General features: G+C 37.2%; 2 protein-coding genes across 2 annotated transcripts; both read left to right on the plus strand.

The window, feature by feature from the left end:
- Window positions 1-538: 538 nt before the first annotated feature.
- Window positions 539-7,434, plus strand: LOC131971484 (deoxyribonuclease-1-like). The gene is made up of 10 exons (XM_059332974.1): window positions 539-745; window positions 2,681-2,779; window positions 3,027-3,115; window positions 3,198-3,284; window positions 3,645-3,757; window positions 4,541-4,653; window positions 5,915-6,072; window positions 6,212-6,308; window positions 6,415-6,508; window positions 7,255-7,434. The coding sequence occupies exons 1-10, from the start codon at window positions 539-541 to the stop codon at window positions 7,377-7,379; spliced, it is 1,182 nt and encodes a 393-aa protein (XP_059188957.1). The 3' UTR covers window positions 7,380-7,434.
- Window positions 7,435-8,757: 1,323 nt separating this feature from the next.
- On the plus strand, window positions 8,758-20,867 carry abtb1 (ankyrin repeat and BTB (POZ) domain containing 1). The gene is made up of 12 exons (XM_059332973.1): window positions 8,758-8,960; window positions 11,413-11,475; window positions 11,567-11,622; window positions 11,718-11,862; window positions 13,217-13,376; window positions 13,512-13,557; window positions 13,934-14,050; window positions 15,128-15,240; window positions 15,738-15,836; window positions 15,932-16,099; window positions 17,285-17,485; window positions 19,692-20,867. The coding sequence occupies exons 1-12, from the start codon at window positions 8,905-8,907 to the stop codon at window positions 19,896-19,898; spliced, it is 1,431 nt and encodes a 476-aa protein (XP_059188956.1). The 5' UTR covers window positions 8,758-8,904; the 3' UTR covers window positions 19,899-20,867.
- The last annotated feature ends 3 nt before the right edge of the window (window positions 20,868-20,870 follow it).

Genomic DNA, 20,870 nt, shown 5'->3' on the forward strand with positions numbered 1-20,870 from the left:
TAAAATGCCTACTTATTATACATAATAACATAATAATAAAATTGAGACTACTTTTAAAGGTTGGCCAATAAAGTTGCTCAGAGGAAGATATGTAATTAACATTTAAGTGAGCAATAAATTCCATTCAAAGACTTATAATTTAATATGTCCCTAGATTAGGATAATTATGAGTTTAAACATAGTTTAAGAAGTTGTTTTCTTATCCATTCATCAGTGTTATACACAGTCAGAAAACAAGTATCTATTGTAGCCATCACGGCTACATACTGACCTTTTTGAGTATGACAAACTCATTCTCTGAATCAGTCCTCTGGTTGATCTCTTTCTCATACCTGAAACAACCCACAAATATCTGATTACTCAGGCGGATGTTATCAGATTGCATTTAATCACCACACGGCTTAATCGCCACTCTAGTTCACACGCTTTCACTCACTCACTCACTCACTCACTCACTCACTCACTCACTCACTCTTTCACAACACTTTCTTACTTTGTCTTGTAGTCCTCCACATTTTTGTGCATGACATTGTTCTCCATGTCAAGTCTGTGTTTGTCATTCTTGATGAACTCCAGCTGCTTTTGCAGGTTGGCGATGTACGACTTCAGCATGGGTTCAACATTAGAGGAGGCGGCGCTCTGTCCCTGCAGCAGCTTCCACTTGGTGTCCAGCATTTTGTTCTCCTGCTCCAGGTGTCTCACCTGTGGCAGAAGGAAGAAAGGAAGAACCAAACAAAGACATAATGTAAGTCATTGGCCTTTTACAGGGTTCATACAGGTGCTTGAAATACTTGAAAATGCTTGAATTTAAATGTTGTATTTTCAAGGTTTAAAAAGTGCTTGGATTTTGGATAAAGTGCTTGTAAATGCTTGAAATTCTTACTGTATTTCTCTTGCAATCTGACTATATCCATCTATAGACTATAGATAATCACATGTTCAATGTAAAAATAATGAGTAGCCTATCTGAAATGAAGACCGTTCCTCCTAAAAGTGTAATACCATCGCTGTTGGTATGGTTCAGTGAAATCTCCCCCTTTTAGTATGTAAGTACTCATCTAAAACATGCAATTTACAACAGGTGTAAAATACTGGAAAAGCTTGAAAACTGAGCTTGAAAGTCCTTGAAAAATGCTTGAATTTGACCACTGCTAAAGTGTACGAACCCTGCTTTTAGTATCACTTCAAATGCTCAGAATGTATCAAAATGAGTTAAATCCGACACTCAGCATCCTCATTAAAAGTCTATTTCCTCTTACCTTATCAATGAATGAGACAAAACGGTTGTTGAGGCTCTTGATCTGGTCTTTCTCCTGGTTGCGAATAACTTGGACATTGGGGTCGATGTCTATGTTCACTGGGGTGAGCAGGCTCTTGTTGACGGTCACGGCTGTAATGTTGGCCTCCCTGTCGACCCCAAAGCTCATCTTGGGGATGGCGTAGGCTCCCATGGACGCGCTACTGAAGCCCCCAGAAGACATGCGCTGTCCTTTGCGGCTGGTGCGGGTCATCCTCATACTCATGGTTGTGCCGTGTGGAGATTTCACTGCTGGAGAGGATGGAGAAGGTGCGGTGGTGGTTCAGCTCCGTCTGCGCATTTCCTTATCACTTTGGTTCTACTTTATAGGCAGATCTGGGTGTGGTGCGATAGTAGAGTTATGTGGCTCCCCAATGTGGCTTAACCTGTCTGACACCTGTTCTCCCACCTAACCCCCCCCCCTATAAGGGTTGCATTGTTTCCACTGTTACGGTGGAATTCAGGCCTGCTATGCAGCTTCAGGTGCGCTGCTTTTAAGTGTTTTCTCGATCTTATCACCGGGTCCATCCAAACTTAGAAAGAAAAGTCAGTACTGTGACCCAAGTTGTCATCAAGAGCTAAAAACTTTACTGATAATAAATGAAAGCATGTGTGGAATCTGAAAAATTATAGATATTTGCTTTATGCTCAAGTGAGACTTTATTATGAGTATAATAGAGCTTTAGGAGCAGTCAGTAAGTTTTGAGCAGAAGTGTAGAATCCCATGTCTTGGACTAGGCTCAACTTTTTCAGCTTCCCACAAACACAAAGATCAAAAAGTATGCTATTTAAACAGTGTGCCAAGAATCAGTGAACTTCCCTTTAGTACCTTAATTAACTTGACACCATGGTGGTGATGAAAATATGCTGTAGACAATATGAAGAGTACCTAGAAAATGTGCTTAAATATTAGAAAACCATGTACTGGTTTTGAGAGAGTCTTATTATTTATCACAAATGTCTTCCTGAGAGTATGAAACTTATTTGACTTACTGATAACGGTTTAAAGAAGACTGAATCAAAAAGTTGTTATTACAGACATCATGTTAAATGTTATGTAACTGCTGCTAAAAGACGGTTGTAAACGAAAAACTGGGTTTTCCTGTAGCTGTCAATCAATCTTCTTCAAGCTTCTTTTCTTTTTTTTCAAACTCTCTCTATCTACCTTTTGAGACTGATTATCCAATCATCACCTTCCCTTAAAAAAACAACTCCAGAGAAATATGTCTCACAACCAGTTATGAGTTTATTCTGGAGGTTTGCCATTTAGGTAGGTGACACGGGAATAAAGAGCTGGGAGAGACTTTGTCTGTGTTGTGTGAAGCGACGATGAATACGTTTTATTATAAATATAGTTTACACTAATTTAAATGTCTCTATAAGCTCTTTTTCCTGTCAGATATGAAGATTGCTTCGTTCAACGTACAGAGGTTTGGACTGACAAAAGCCTCAGATCCTGATGTCCTTTCTGCCCTGGTTAAGGTAAAGAAAAACACATCTCATTCACAAAAAAGTTACACAGTAATGTATGATTAATGTGTAGTGATTCTTGGGAAGCAGCCAAGATAGAAGAAGAGATAATATGTATGTAGTGTGAAAGCATTTCCTCGATCATACCTTGGTAATTAAAGCCGTCTAGGCTAAAGGTGACACAGGTTCAGATGAAAGATAAAATTCCAGAATGACATACTTTTAAGATTAATATGTGTCCTTTTTTCTCCTTTTGTAGATTGTGTCTCGATACGACATCATAGTAATTCTGGAGGTGGTGGATGTGAGCGGAGCCTCTGTTAAAATGCTCCTGAGAGAACTGAACAGGTGAGTTTTCTTTTTTTACACTTGTGAAGAAAGGATTTAGGATTTTTTCTATATGTTCTATATGTTTTTCCTGTCCTATCAGAGTAAACACAAGCCATCACTACGCTCTGCAGCTCAGTACCCGTCTGGGGAGGAACAGATACAAGGAGCAGTTTCTGTTTCTGTACAGGTAAGATCAAACCACATCACCACACTGTAATACCTTTCTAATGTAACCATCAAACAGCTGCACTTTATTTTCTCTTAGGTTATCAAGTTTACTGATTTACTGTATGTTTTATGTGGTAATTATGTTTGATGTATGTTTTGTGTCTTGTTTAGTTTTGATGTGTTAATGTTCTTGTTTATTATTGTGGTTTTATTTATTTATTTGGGTTGGTTTTGTGATTTTGTTGTTGTTGTGTTTTTTGTTTTGTTTTTGTTTTTCTCTCTGTGTTTGTTCGTTGGTGATTTGTGTTGTGTTTTGTCTAAATAAAATAAAAATTAAAAAAAACAGCTGCACTAAAAGCTGTTTTTTTCCACCTGGAAGGGACGATGTTGTCGACCTGATCGACTCCTATCAATATGAAGACAACCAGGTGAACGACTTCGATGCTTTTGCCAGAGAGCCGTATATTCTCCACTTCAAACCACACAACACAGGTCAGTCATCACTGGGGCAGAAGGAACAACAGGGAGTTCTGGATATCAATCTGTAACGACATGTTCACTGCGACATCTGTGGTATGTCTTAGTCGTAGCTATATATGGACTTGGTTGTTTTCTCAAGCTGAATGAGGAGGATTTAGTTTGACATGTTATTGAAAGGAGCAGAGGGCAGGTTTATCAAGTTATGTTACTCATTTGCAGACAGACATTTTCAGACGTGTGGACTGAAAAATAACCTGGTATTAAACTAGTAGCATTAAAATGAGGCCCAAAATATGTTTCTAAGTGGGTTTCAACAGGCTTTTGATTATTCCATTAGGTCAGGGATGGGCAACTGGAGGCCGGGGGGCCACATACGGCCCGCACCCTCACTTGAAGTGGCCCTCAGTACAACTACATGCATTTGAGCATGAAATCTTAAAAGTGCAGTGTGAAAATGCACAAAATTGCTTCTTGCAATTAATGTTCTGCTGTTCTTGCACTGAAAAAAAAGAAATCACAGTAAGTGGTTATTTTTCATTTGCTTCAAACCTTTTGTATTCCTATTTATACTGTTCTACATGCATTTGAGCATGAAATATGTTAAGTTACTGCACTGTAAACATATTTAAATTGCAGTTTCATCATATCTGGTTAAGTGCACGGTCCTATATGTGGCCCTGTGGTAGTGACAATGAAAAATTGTGGCCCCCTCCAGCATTTAAGTTGCCCATCCCTGCATTAGATGTGTTATTATTTGGACAACCTTGTAAACTCTGTGACTGTTTGTGGTTGCAGTATTGAAGGATATAGTGCTGATCCCAGTCCACACCAAACCATGGGACTCAGAGAGAGAGCTGGATGAGCTGTATGAGGTCTTCCTGGTGGTCAAAGACAAATGGAAAACTGATGTAAGTTGTATCTTACCCTCATGGTTTACCTTAAAGTAGTGCTTTAAGGATTCATAGTACACTAGATACTTAATATATATACTTCATATCAGTAGCCTGCACTGCAAGAAAAGGTGTGTCTAAAAACAAGATACTACATGGACAGATAATTTCACTTGACAAGATTTCTTGAATTAAAATTGTTAAAACTATAAATAAGCATGTTGAACACTTAACACATAAGAAATTAACTCTTAAAACAAGATACATTATCTAACACTTCTAAATCTAAGTTTGTTTTTTTTATCTTGGAAAATGACAGAAAAAAACTAAATTACTTTAAAAAGACACAAAATGACCAAAAAAAAGACACAAAATGACCAAAAAAAAGACACAAAATGACAAAAAAAAAGACACAAAATGACCAAAAAAAGACACACAATTACTAAAAAAAAGACACAAAATGACAGAAAAAAATAAATTGCTTAAAAAATTCACAAAATTACCAAAAAAACAAAATGACTGAACAAACACTAAATTACTTAAAAAAGACACAAAATGACAGAAAAAAAATAAATTACTTAAAAAATTCACAAAATTACCAAAAAAACAAAATGACTGAAAAAACACTAAATTACTTAAAAAAGACACAAAATGACTGAAAAAACACTAAATTACTTTAAAAAAGACACAAAATGTCCCAAAAAATACACAAAATTACGAAAAAAGACACAAAATTATCAAAAAAAATACACAAAATTACCAAAAAAAGACACAAAATTACCCAAAAAAAGACACAAAATTACAAAAAAAGACACAAAATTACAAAAAAAGACACATTTTTTTTAAAAAAGACACAAAATTACATGACATACGTCGTCATAGAAACAAGTGAAACAAAGCTCCAGCTTGCGCCATAAAGGGACCTTCCACACACAAAACGGTAAAGTGACATTCATATAAAACTCACATTAAACTTTCATATCAAGGTGGGGGCCACAAAATATCGTCACGAGGGCCGCAATTGGCCCGCGGGCCGCAAGTTTGAGACCCATGATTTAGAGGCATTTAAGTATGTGCTTGTTAATAACTAGCTTGTTGGAAATCAAAAATGAATTATGAGGTTTCACATTAACAAGCATTTGTGAATTAGTCTGGTGATGCAAGACTATTATACCAGATGAATCACACCACTTATTATGGCTAAGTAATGTTGTAACATGGCTTTTTAATGAGATTTCTTTTTATTAGCGCTAAAATGGGCATTTCTGATTCCCTCCAGAACATAATGATCCTGGGGGATTTCAATGCAGATGGAGCGTATGTCACCCGCAAAGAGATGAAGGAAATTCGTATCCGCAGCGACAAGAATTTCCACTGGCTGATTGCTGATGATGTGGACACCACAGCAAGCACATCAAACGAACACACCTACGACCGGCACGTATTCATTAATACGCTCCATTTATGCAAATCCAGAGGGGATGCTTTTGATTTGTGGCAGGATTATTTATGACAGGAAGAATCTGTAGGTGTTGACATGATATATGAATGAATGGAATGATTTTATATACAACAGGATTGTTGTGTATGGAGAAGACATGCTGGCAGCCTTTGTGCCAAACTCAGCTAAGCCATTTAATTTCCACAAAGAGCTCGCCATGACAGAAGAAATGGTGAGTTGGTCCTCATAACCAGCTTCTTCTGCATTTGTAAAAACTTTTTTGTCGCTGCCCTGTTGTGTGGCAACATTCCTCACTCAGTATATGCATCCTCCCTCAGGCCCTGAGAGTGAGCGACCGCTACCCTGTCGAGGTAGAATTATGTAAAGCTCCTCCTTTCTGGATGAAAGGACAGCAAGTAACAGCTGTCACAGGTAAAGAGCAAAACCTGTTATTCACTCTTTATTTACTATGACTGACTGACATGGAGGGAAGTATTTGAAATGGGAGCTGATCTACTTGTTCTTCTTTTGAAATGTACAGTGTAGCAGGGCCTCTCTTAAAGACAGGGAAAAATAACAGGGAATGCTTGGAATGTTTTTCCTTTTAAACAAAGGAAAAGCTCAAATATTTAACTGAAACACCCTATTTTTTTTTTTTTTTAAAGCACATGCTTTAAAAGTGGAAAGTTTCACATGTGAATCACCGTTGGTAACTTTGTGGTGATAATAGCTCAGTTTTACATTATGGGGTTTAAAGGTTAGATTGTGACATTTTAAATATTTATTATGGTCTATGAATTTAATTAAAAGACCAAAACCAATAACAAATTGACCCTACTAACACATTTTGTCTATGTGTCCAAAACTGTGATGCAACTTAAAAACTGAACTAATCTTCTGTATGGCAACTGCCCTCACTACAGTAGCAGAGTAGCAGTAACTGCTGTCCCTGACAAGAGGAATTCACGTTTTTCTGGTGGAACTAACAAAATTCCACTTACACAAATTTAAATGTATTTCATTTAAGAGTAATTTGTTAATCTGGCTCATTGGTTGGATTAATTTGCAGATACTGCGTGACCTGTGCCCTTTAGATTGTCAAAACATGCAGTGTGTCAATGTTTTATTAGGTTGTATGTCAGGACAATGGGTGTCTTTGTGTGTTTTTCTACTCACAGAGAATCTGCAGGATGATGTGTTGAAACTGCAGAAGGAAAACCTACTGCTGGAGCGAGAGAAACTTCAGCTTCAGATCTTCTTATTAAAACAGCGGCTTGCCACACTCCAGCTGAAAGAATCTTAAAAGACGACTGGTTTTGCTAAGCTGTTTTGTTAATGTCATCCTCTATTGTATATGGTTTATGAGTTTATATTGCATAAATAAATACATTAATAAAAAATGGTTTCATACAAGTATGCTGCCTTTAAATAGTTATTTAATGAGGTGAACAACATTGATATAAATACTACATAGTGGCCTGTATGAACATGGCTCACTTTTTAATCTTACAAAAAGGTTTTAAAAGGGGCTTTTATAAGTTAGCCAGTTTATCATGGGCAAAGTTTTAAAAGTCTGACATTCCTCAAACTCTCTGGGGAACACTGACTGCAGATAAAGCCCCTGCAAAGCAACCAATACTGTTGGGCACTTCTAACCCTCATAATCAGACCTAAAAGAAAGGTAAAGCTCATGTGGTAGTGGTTTAAAACATCATGCTGTAAGCTGATGAGGGGCCTAAGGACATTCGGATACTGTAGGTTTGGAGGAGCCCAAGTGGTAAGTTCATTCTTTAATCGCTTCAGGGAGGTCCTCACACACCAAGAGTGCTGAAGGGCCCGAGTGGTCAGCTTGGGTTTTAAACACCAAGGGGTCTGGATGCCCTTACATTGTTAGCATCGAGGGGTCTTTTGGACCCAAGTGGAGAGCTAACACTATACATCCAAGGTGCCTAGGAGCCTTTATATTGCAGATGCTGAGGGGTGTGTGGCCCCCGAGGGGTCACCTCGGCCTGTGTGCACTGAAGGCCCCTAGTCAATTTTCATTCAGAGGACTTGGGCCACAAACTGCACACGGTCTGAGGTTTGGAGGCCTCGAGCAGGGACCCCACTGCTCTGGTCCATAATCCCTCCAGTGAGAGGAGTGGTGGGGCAGTTTGTCTTGCCAAACAGTGGTATATAATAATCTTATTATAATCATCTGTAAATGTTTAAACTTTGAAAAGAAAAAAATCTGAAAGACTAACTGAGGGGAAGCTATTTTAAATGTAGTGTTTTCGTAGTAAACGTCTGTTCAACATGTAGGCCAAAACGACTGATGTAAACAAACTGACGTATGATGCATTCAATGAACGCACGTAAGATCCGTCTTTCGGCGCTCTATAGCCGTTAACACGAGCTGCACTGTCATTGAAGTTACATTTATTTGCTGTCGTTCGAAACGACAAAAACTTGTTGTAAAAGTGAGTTTAAACTATTCACATTTATATGATGTAAAATAATATAAAAATAATACAGCGCCTCACTGCCCCTTGTTTTGCAAAAGAATAATTTACAGCTTCCGTTTTGTGCAATGTCAGTTTTCCGTCATTCTCTAAGGTAAGTGAAGGCGACATGCTGTAGTCACGTGACTGCATGACCAGCTTCACCACCAAAACACTGAGCCGATTCCAGTTTGTCAACAACTGTGCAAGAAGGTGTGTCTGTCCCTGTCCGCTAAGTCCTCCAGCATCGACAGAGAAAACTCCAAAACCTCGCCCAATAATCGCTCACCTGTCCGGCAGACAGGCCGTCTCAATGCATTACAGAGGACCGAAAACACTGCGGGGACCATGGATGTGCACGATTTGTTTAGTAGCTGCAGAAAAGGCGACATTTGTAGAGTCAGGTAACCAGCAGCTCAGCTGACACTTTGGCTCGGTTGTCTCTTCCTGTGTGTCATGACTGCAGTTATTTTCTGTTTTCCTGAGTTCTGCCTTAGAGAAAGCTTTATTTATTTTTACTGATATTAACAGCTTGCTTGCAGCTAAAGCTAATTGCATTATTTTGCAAAGACATAACACTTAGGAAGTAAATATGGTGACAGGGCTGCTAACATCAGTTTCGATGACCCAGCTGAAACTTTAGCTAAAGCTAATGTGTGTAAATAAACAGCTCAGTTTCAGGATGCAACGTAGGTAAGGTAGTTACCATCTTTCACTGCTGGATACTTTACAGGAAGGTATGTGGAGAATTAACTTAGCCCTGCCAGCTACACGACTTAGATTTTAGGGGACATATCATCTATTCACCCTGTTAAAATAATCGCCTAAAGCATTTTTTTCAAGTTTTGCAGGAAACACAAAAAACTTCACCAAAAGCGTAACATATGACATTTATTCATCATTTCACTCAAAACGGATGTATCAAAGGATGGCTCTTGGCATAGTAATAACACTGTGTGTAAATTATGTAACTTAAGAGAAATAAATGACTTAGGCTATTTTTTGAAAATGCCTTTGTGACTTAAACAAGATATGGTAACACTTTATTTTGAAGGTGTCTACATAAGAGTCACACAATCATGAGCATTAATGTTACTTCAAAGTGTCATTAATGTTCATGAGACATCCCATGTCATGTTTATGACACGCTCATCATGAGGAGATGATTTAGGCAAAATAACAAACAATTTTGACAAAAAATGACTTAGGCGACTATTTCAACAGTGTGACGATCTGCTTTGAGACAGACAGGTGTGTCCTGTAGATTACCAAGGGAACAGCAATCAGTCTGGACAAGTTAGGACAATACCCAGTTTAACCCTTGTGTAATGTTCATATTGTTGTTACTCAGCCAGCGTTTGTGGGTCTGATGGACCTGTTGCATTTTGTGGCTTTTAATGCCTCACAATCAAACACTTTTATGTTAAAATACTGAACAGATGTTTACCTTATCCCAATTACAAGCAGTATAAACAATATATATGGTTAATATTTGCCCTTTACCTTTGTTAGGTCACATTTATAACTTATAATGGCTTTTAATGCCTCACAATCAAACACTTTTATGTTAAAATACTGAACAGATGATGCACAACACAAGCTGAACACATGAACACAGAGTAAACATATCAGTCAAGACAACACATCAGTCCCATTGAACACATGGCCTTTAGCCACTAGCCTATACAACACATGAGGGGCAGAGCTTTACTGTGTGTGTGTTGCAGATATACTTTTTGCACTTGATGCATGTATATTGTGTTTTCCTGTCCATCTTGGGTCCGCACACTTCGTGGTTCCCACACAAGGTTGCAACATTGTTTGTCAACACTGTCTGCTCTCATTTTCTCGCACATTTGACCCTCTGATGTTCTGTGTACCTACACTCTGTCCTCCTCCTGTCTAGGCCTGCTGTGTGTGTGTGTGTGTGTGTGTGTGCGTGTGCGTGCGTGTGTGTGTGTGGTACACAGAACATCAATTTCCACACTTCTATTAGCCCCGGGTCCAGTGGACCCGGACATCTTATATGTAATATAAATGTGTAGGGGGGGTGTATGGTGTGTGGTCACTGAATATGTATTCTGATATATGTTCTTCACAGAAAATGAGCCAAAGTCAGTGAGTCTCAGTTTGAAAAATTCATTAATTGTATCATTTTTCTTTTAATAAAAAATTAAAACGGGTCCCACAGAGCCGAACACCACACAAGGGTTAAACATCCAGCTAAGATGACTCAGTCACAAACTACAAACATACATTCACCCAGCACTGCAGGATACAAATCTGTCATATTAATTCAATATATAATGAAGAAACTATACACACACACACACACACACACACACATATATATATATGGACCAAAAGTCATATCCCGATATATTTAGGCTGAATATCGATATTTTTATTGCAAAGTAAGAGCAAATGTTGCCAAATATGACATGTCACAAGTAGTTTTATTGAAATCGTTTATTTAAGTGAACATAAATACTGTATAAAAAATAAATAAAAATAATAAATAAAACTGTATAATTAAAAAAAAAAAAAATCAAAGCTCCATAAAGTGCACATTTAAATAAAAAAATATCTTTAAAAAACAGCCTATGAAATAAAATAGGCCAATCTTATGCTGAAATAATTATATTTATATGAGAGAAGAATAACAAACATTACAAAATGTATGAGCAGTGCCCGTTTTCCCTTTTAGCCCTGTGTGACACACCCATTTGGTTACACTGAAAATATTTAAAATTTTTCATACACATTACAGTCAGAGGCTCAGTGTACACTGTTTACGACTATGTAAACTCCAGTTCATCACTATAACCACTCATTCTCCTTTATTTCCTATATCAGATACCTTGTTGAGCAAAGAGACGTGGATCTTAATGTAAAAGATAAATGGGACAGCTCTCCTTTGTAAGTACAACTTAGGCAGGTAGTCTACTTCTGTAGGTAACACAGCATTGTTGTCCTAACAGCTTAAAATGTGAATGCTCTTATTCTTCAGGTATTATGCTTGTCTCTGTGGCCACGAGGAGCTGGTCCAGTACCTGTTGGCGAGTGGTAAGGTTGCTTGTTAAGTAATGCAAATGTTAAAAGTAGTCAAATGTATGTAAATATTGTAAACTCATAGTTTTCTCTAAATGGCTTGCTTTCAGGTGCCAAGTGTGAAGCCAACACGTTTGATGGCGAGAGGTGCATGTACGGCTGTCTAAGTGACTCTGTTCGTCGCCTGCTCAAAGATTATAAGTGCATAGCTGTCCGTGCCATGCAGCGGAATGATTTTAACTACTTCCTACACATGTAAGTTTTTAGATCGTTTATTTATGTAAACAATCTAATTCAGGGGTGTCAAACTCAAATACACAATGGGCCAAAATTTAAAACTTGAATAAAATCGCGGGCCAACATTGAACAAATAAACCTTTTAATATATACCAAACATGTTTTGCTTTAACATTAAATATGGAACCAGCAACGCTTATAAACATACAATATATAACTAAATAGTGCAGACATGCAAAATCAAATTTCAAATAAAAAACACATCAATGTCATTAATTTATTAAATAAAAATTAAATAAAAAAACTTTTCTATTTGCATCCTTCTGATTTAAATATCAAAATAAAGTTTTTCAAGAGGTTAATACATTTAAAAATAAAATAACAATAATAAATCTAGTATTAGCGGTAAATGCGCCGTATAATACCGGCGGGTCAGCTTTTATAGTACAATAATAATCGATCACAGGAGTCATAAATCTGCCGATACCGATACTGATCACCGATCACAGAATTTATGGGAGATTAATAATAATTCTCAATGTCCTGTATTTACAATCTAGCCTTGTGCACCACCTAAAGTGTTAAAACCATAATTGTTCAAACATAAATAATAAATACAATACAGATCTTTATGTACCACAGTCAGCTTTTTATTTGTGTAAACATTACATGCCCTGTCAAGAGCAATAGATGAAATAAAATAAAAATAAATAAGATTTAGTTAATTAACTTGCCTTACTTCCCAAGTGAGGCAAAAAAGGCTTCAAAATCATTTTTAACAAAAAGAGGCATGCAGTTTACTGCCGCTGCATTGCTTAATAGCCCTTAATTATAATCTTGTTCTCAAATGTAAGATAAGGTTAAATATTATCGTATTAAATTGTCGTTGTTGGTTACCACCTCTTGGAATTTCTTGCAAACAGCGAGTTTTACATCTTTTTCGGAAACTGTGAAAAAATTCCAGAACGGAGAAGTCATGCTGCTGGCTTCATCATCACACGCGGAAAACAAAACAGTCTCATATCATTTACGTCACGCGGAGAAAAACAGTCTTGTGTAAAAAAAAAAAAAAATATATATATATATATATATATATATATATATATATATATATATATATATATATATATATATATATATATATATATATATATTAATATGCGATTGGCTTTTCTGATTGACACTTTGAGATCACCACCGATCAACCAGTTTAGGGTCCATATCGGCAGATAACGATCGGTGGCCATTAACGATCGGTGGCCGATCGATCAGAGCATCCCTAATCTAAAAAAAGCACCTGTAGTACCTGTAGGCTTTTGTGTAAACCTGCATACCTCAATGTCATTTCATACATTTGTTGTTTCTGCTTCAGGCTGCTGGAGCAGGGTCAACACAGCGACATCAAGTTCCTGGTCCATGGACAAGTGTTTATGGCCCACAGATGTATCCTTAGTGCACGCTCAGAGTACTTCACTGAGATGTTTGAGACTAAATGGAAAGGGAAGAACTTGATCACCCTCAAACACCCTTTGGTAGATAAAAATATATATTCTAGTTGATTAATTATGTGTTGCAGCTTTGATATTAGAGTGTGGTGTGTCCAATATACAAACATACAAGCATATTATCTCTATTTACTGAATGGATAACAGAGGTTTTGATTTCAGATTAACCCTGCAGCCTTTGGAGCCATCCTGCAATATTCCTATACAGGTGAGCTGCAAACATTCAGGCTTCTACATTTGACACAGTTTTAAGCAGGAAAATGGCAATAAATAGCCGTGAGTAAGCATTAAACCTGGGCTGTTTTTTGGGCATTTTATATCTACTTCTATACTACCCAATACAACAGCTCCTATTGGCATTCACTTTCTGCAGTTGTACTTCTGCTTCAGAACTATTTTTTTTGGCATGTTTTCAGTCTGGTGCTCCACTTTCTTCAGACTTTTGTCTGCAAAAAAACATTTTTTTTCACTAATTTAGAAGGCAAAAAAACAAACACTATATATAAGATGATATTGTGAGGTTAATAACAATAGATAAGCACACTTCGTCTTCGTCTTTTTATTCTTTTTTTTTTATTCTACAGGACGAATGGATGTGGATATAAGCCTTGTGGAGGACTGCAGGCGACTTGCTAAACAGTGCAAAATGGAAGATCTGATAGAAGAACTGGAGAATAAATGCAAACAGTTGTATGAATTTGGTAAGAGAGTACTCAGTGTTTAGCCTGCTAATGCATGTATGTGTGTTACTAGTGTAATACATATAGCTTTTTAAGTATTCTTAAAATACAAAAACAAATTTTATCTGTAGTGTCTCATTAACCCTCTGGAGTCCAGGAAAGCTCCAGAGCATGACTTCTTCATGACGTAAAAACGAAGCAGCATGGAGCTCTTTTTCAGCAATGGTTAAAATCATCATGACCAAGTGTAGTAACATGATTTTACTTTTTTTGCAGAGATTTTTCAGATTTTGCAGTGTGCGTTTCAACATTTTAAGATATTTTTTTTTTTTTTGGGCATTTTGTAGCTTTTTATTGACAGGAGAGATATAGAGAGTGAAAGGGGGAGACAGAGGGGAAGACATGCGGGAAAGGGCTCCGAGCCGGCCTCGAACCCGGGCCGCCTGCTTACGAGGACAATGCCTCTGTGGTATGCGCTCTACCAGGTGTGCCACCGGGAACGCCCCAGCGTTTCAACATTTTCAATGCAATCTTTTGTTTTGTCTTTTACTGTTTTTTTTGTGTGTTTTTTGTAATTTCTTTGTGTGTTTTTGTGTGTTTCTATGTGTTTTGTGTGTGTGTGTGTGTGTGTGTGTGTGTGTGTTTCTATGTGTTTTTTGTGTGTGTTTTCATGTGTTTTTGTGTGTGTTTTTATGTTTTTCATGTGTGTTTTTATGTGCGTTTTTTGTGGGGGGGTTTTTGTCATTTTTTTGTCTGTTTTTTTGTGTTATGTGTGCTTTTTTTAATGTTTTTTGTGGGTTTTTGTATTTTTTTGTGTGGGTTTTTTTTGTTCAAAACGTTGATCCAACAAGTCAAAATGACAAGAAATAATAATCAGGTCATATAGTTGAGGTTGTGCTGAAAACAATGTTACCAACACGTCATGGTAAAGATTTTTAAGTGGTTTATATACAGGCAGAATGAAAAGGAGTCAAAAACCGACAAAATGGCCCCAAACTCCAAAGTGTTAATCTCTTTATCCTTTTTCTGTTGTTCAGATGTATTTTTTCAATACGAGTCTGTCTTGTTTACTTTTTCTTTCTTTTCACTTTACCACAGTGTCCAACAAGCCAGGCATGTGTGTGAAGGTCCTCAGCCTGGAGCCTCACAGCTGTCAACTTCAGGAGGACATGGCTCAGTTAGCAGACTGTGCGCTTCCCATTGAACTAAGAGTAAGGACACGATGGCAAGGAAACACTTTGCAGTATGTACTACTGCAGCCAGGGATGGGCAACTGGAGGCCCGGGGGCCGCATACGGCCCGTACCCTCACTTGAAGTGGCCCTCAGTACAACTACATTCATTTGAGCATGAAATCTTAAAAGTGCAGTGTAAAAATGCGAAAACTTACTTCTTGCAATGAATGTTGGTCTGCTGTTCTTGCGCTGAAAAAAAAAAAAATCACAGTAAGTGGTTATTTTTTATTTGCTTCAAACCTTTTGTATTCCTATTTATACTGTTTTACATGCATTTGAGCATGAAATATGTTAAGTTACTGCACTGTAAACATATTTAAAATTGCAGTTTTATCATATCTGGTTAAGTGCACGCTCCTATATGTGGCCCTGTAAAAACTGTGGCCCCCTCCAGCATTTACGTTGCCCATCCCTGACTGTAGCACTTTAATGAGCCTATTTTGATATTGTCTTTTTCCTGTTGATTCTTCTTAGGTTGGATTTGGAGAACTTCCCTTTAACAGAGTCGACCGCTTCCCTACTTATCCTGACATCTGCTTCAGAGTGGATGGTTTCGACTTCTTGTGTCATAAGGTAAGAACCACAAAGCTTTCGCAACATTTCTCAGTCGCCTTACAGACTCCCACGCCCACTAGAGTAATGGTTTTTGTGTGTTTGTCTGTCTCCAGGCATTTTTCTGTGGACGTAGTGATTATTTTAAAGCCCTGCTGGAGGACCACTTCAGTGAGGGACAGCAGCTACAGTCCCAACCCAGCACCCCAGTGATTACTTTACACAACATTTCCCATGAAATATTTATCCACGTCATGTATTACATCTACACTGACGCCACAGAGGTAAGTGCACAGTTTCTTTTTGAGATGATTTTGTTGAATTGATGGGATGCAAAACTTGTCAGTCTACCAGCTGAAGAGTCATTCAAAAGATGATGAAATGCTAATATCGGCCTTTAGGAACAATTTGTAACTGGCAAACTGGTTTCCTGCTGTTAGGCATCAGACAGTAGGAAAAAAAAGTGTGCATGGTTACATGGTTGTCATAAACAAAGGCAGAGCCAGACACGAACATTTGGAGCCCAGCCCAAACCTCAGGTTGTCCTGGGGCTTGCTTTTACTATTTATGGCAGATATATATATATATATATATATATATATATATATATATACACAGTTCATTATCAAGGAAACCTTGGAAAATGGAAAATGGCTAGATATTCGCTTTTAAATTAAACTCTTACGAGCTATTTTTGTTGTTATCATTATGTTTGTCCCAACAAATATAGAGAAAACAAGGGTGGTCTAATATTTTTTTCCATGACTGTATATATATATATATATATATATATATATATATATGTAATATAACATAACATAATAATAATGTAACATATGTAAATACATATACATATATATTGTTAAACAATGCCTCACAAACTGTCACAAACATGACAGTTACCAAGGGAAAAAAAGTCTACATCTTATTTTGTTTCTAATTGTTCTTCAACTGTCTTGTTCAACTGTTTATTATTCTAAAACCATAACACAACAAATGTGAAATATGTCAAATGTTTAGTTTGTTATTAGGACAAACTGATCACATACATGGTTACTTTTTCACCTAAAAACATGTTAAAACTTAACAGCTTTTTTTAAAACCTGGAGTACCCTAGTTCAGACATATAATACGGGTTATAGATGGGGATATTTTCCCAGTTACTGAACTTTTGCTCCACTGATTTGTTGAGTCAGTCAGAAAGACACAAAGTAGAAAGTATTTCAAAAATCCAAAGAGATTCAGCGCTTGGTAGAAAACATTCAGGGCTGGAGCACCAGAAGCCACGCCCAATAACCTTGCTTGTCTTTATGATTTGTATACTGTGTTTGCATCCTTTTAAAGTACATATTGGGTGTGATTTTCCACCAAAAAGTGCAATAACATTTTCATGAAAATGAAGTGAAAAGTTACTTGAGTGCTGATCATTATTATCGGACAGCTGACTTCATACTTTTTCTAATGTCCAGCTTATTATAGAGAATGTTTGTGACGTGCTGGGAATGGCCGACATGTATCTTCTGCCGGGGCTGAAGGCTCTTTGCGGGAAGACGCTGGCTAAGACTATATGTGAAGACAACGTTCTGTGCTTGTGGAGGATGGCGAAGCTCTACCGTCTGTCTCGGCTGGAGGATCAATGCGCAGAGTTCATGGCCAGAAACATTGAGCGGGTGAGTGTCTGCTTTGCTGTGCTCACACTGGAGGGGACTTTATTTTGGCTGAATATCAAAAGTTTGTGTCTGGGATATTGCAGCTCGTGGCCAAAGTGCACTGAGCACTTAATGTCCGTATGTTGACTATGAAGCTGGAACCTCAGGCGTTTAGCTAATCTTGGCATACAGACTGGGAGCAGAGGGGAAGTTACTGTTGCTGGCCAAGAATAGTTCAGCACATAACTAATCATGATTCTTCAATTTTACATTATGCCTTTTGACCAATGAAATAAACAAGATTGCACAAGAGGGCATATTATGCCTGTTTTCAGTCTCATACTTTATATAGGTATATAACAGGTTTACAGGGTTTAACAGTAAAGGAGCCAGTTTGCAAGTAGCAACCACTTTTAAAGGAACTGGCAATGAAGTCTTGTATTGGCCTTTAATGAAAACATAACCTCCTTGTGGTGGTAATTACTGAGAGGCTGTCAGACAGATTTTTTTTTTTTTTACCCTTCCACAGAGCCTGGCAAGCTGTTTAATTCATGTATCATTCATTCTTTCCATTTTCAATTGGCAATCAAAAATCAAATAATGAAAAATTGACTGGTTATTTTGTTATTTGTTTTTTATTATAACACTAAAAACGAACAAAATGCTTGTTTTTTCATATTTCAACATTAGGCTAAACCAAAACTAGAAAACTCACTCTAAAAACTAACTAAAACTAACTGAATTTGAAAACAAAAATTTACAACGAAATTAAAACTAAAACGAATGAAAAATCCAAAACTGTTGCTGGCCAAGAATAGTTCAGCACATAACTAATCATGATTATTCAATTTTACATTATGCCTTTTGACCAATGAAATAAACAAGATTTAATGCGTAGAAGAGGGCATGTTATGCCTGTTTTCAGGCTTATACTTTATATTCTACAACAGGTTTACAGGTTTTAACAATAAAGGTGCCAGTTTGCAAGTAGCAACCACTTTTAAAGGAACTGGCAATCAAGTCTTGGCCTTTAATGAAAACATAACCTCCTTGTGGTGGTAGTTACTAAGAGGCTGTCAGACAGATTTTGTTTTCTTTTACCCTTCCACAGAGCCTGGCAAGCTGTTTAATCCGTGTATCATTCATTCTTTCCATTTTCAATTGGCAATCAAAAATCAAATAATGAAAAATTGACTGGTTATTTTGTTATTTGTTTTTTATTATAACACTAAAAACGAACAAAATGCTTGTTTTTTCATATTTCAATATTAGGCTCGGATCAAAAATACGAAATGGAAAAACGGGCACCAGGAATCAATTCGATTTTAATATTTAATTGGTCGGGTTTAGGTGACCCGGAAGTTTGACTGCGGTCAAGTGAGTCGTCATTCTCTTCTCCATAGTCAAACCAGCCGTCACTATATAATGTAGTGCACCCGTATTGTGATATTTAAGGTAAATTCGTTGAAACTGCTCAGAGCGAGCTGATATGAAGGATAAACATTTTACTGTCATTCTTTATCACTTTTTTCAGTATAAAATTTTACCAGCAGAGAGGAGATGAAGTATTAACTTTACATGAACACACCACGTGAAATAATTCAATTGTGTCGCCAATGATACACGGATTTGTTTCCCCTTGTTTCTTCTTTACGTCTTTATGCTAAGCTAACCATGTCCCAGCCATAGACCGTATATAAATAAGGTCCCAGCTCTTTCTTCCCTTTAACAGGAGTGAGCAAATAAGTGTATTTCCCAAAATGCCCCAAAATAATATTCCTTTAAATTGCTCCCATAAAACAAATTGGCGTCTAAAAAATTACTAAAAGTACTTGAATGCACCTTGCACATCTATCATTGACATCATACAAAATGTAACAGGAAATAAGGAACTCCGAGGCAAGGTTATTAGAGTTAACGAAAACTAATGAAATAACGAAAACTAGAATTATTTTCGTAAAAAGGAAATACAAATAAAAACTAGAGTTTTTAAAAAAACGATTTTTTCATTCATAATTCAGTGTTTCTATTTGAACATGCAACACATGGTGAATATGTTTACTGAGACTGGGATGTCTACACTCCAACCAAAATTTAAAACGCCTGGAACTGTAAGAGTTAATAACCTCGAACACCTGTTAGCTGAGGTTGATGTTCTGGTCAGCCTGGCTTGGTTCCCTCCTCGGGTAAGTATTCACACCTGGCTTGTCTAACCTGTCTGCTGCAGATGGTGGAGCAGCCTGAGTTTGCAGAGATCATCACAGAGGATGCTGCATCCTTGGAGGAGCGACACGAGACTGACTCCGTCCCCCTGGTGGACGACATCCGCTACCACATCGCCAGCAACGTGCAGACCTACAGCGCTATTGAGGAGGCCAACCAGAAGCTGGACGCCTTGGAGGATCTGCTCTCCAGCATCAATATTGACTGCTGAGGGTTAACAGGTTTTGCCGTGTGAATGCAGCTGCAGTTTTTAACCCATAAGAACCCACGGTGACACGCATGTAACAAACACTTTACATGTTCTATAATTTCCCATATACAGCTTTATGCTTCACCTTAACTCATTTAATCCCTTAGCAAGACTGTTTGACTGTGACAGGAAGTGACATCTTCAAAATATGTGTGTGACTGGAAACAGAAATGTGAAAAAGTAGCTAATTTAAAAAAATATATTTTTTGTCTTCGAGGCTAAATTTAAACCCATTTAACAATTCTAATTCTAATCTAAGTACATTTGACCAAATATAAACAAAAAATAATCCTATTCTATTCTGTCACAATTGTGTTGTGGAGATGTAAAGAAAAAGGCAAATTTGTGTTTCTGTAAGCAGAAAAGGTGTCTAGTTTATTTATTTTAAAATAAGAAATATCATACACATAACTTCCATAAACGCCCAATGTAACATATATGTCATATCACAGATCTTTGACATTTAGGGGTTGTATTTTTTTATTAAAACATCATAAATGTGTTCTGTGTGGTCGACTTGTTCTGTGGTATATTCCCCATAATTTTCCGTTAAGGACAACTGGGTCTGGGTTCTTATGGGTTAAGGTGGATACTTTGGGAGGACAGATAGTGGTGGAAACATTTTTTGACAGAGAAAATGTGCGTCTGTAAAATTGAAGGTTTTATTTCATTTACAGTATATTGTACAGAATATATATTTTCAAAGGCTTCAGAGAAATGTTTCTTTTTTGAGGGAGACGTATCAAAAGATGTTTGGTATGAAGTACCAAGTTGTGCAAGATGTGTTTTTGAGGAAATTGTGAATGATATATTTACTAAAGAATATATTTCAGTACACATACATGGATTTATTTTAGGCATAACTGCTGGAATTCAGACTAGCTGCTTATTTAGCTCTTTTATGTATTTTGCTAACAAAGTGCAACAAAAGTC

This window comes from Centropristis striata, chromosome 5 (assembly GCF_030273125.1).
Source record: "Centropristis striata isolate RG_2023a ecotype Rhode Island chromosome 5, C.striata_1.0, whole genome shotgun sequence".
In the NCBI taxonomy this organism is placed as follows: Eukaryota; Metazoa; Chordata; class Actinopteri; order Perciformes; family Serranidae; genus Centropristis; species Centropristis striata.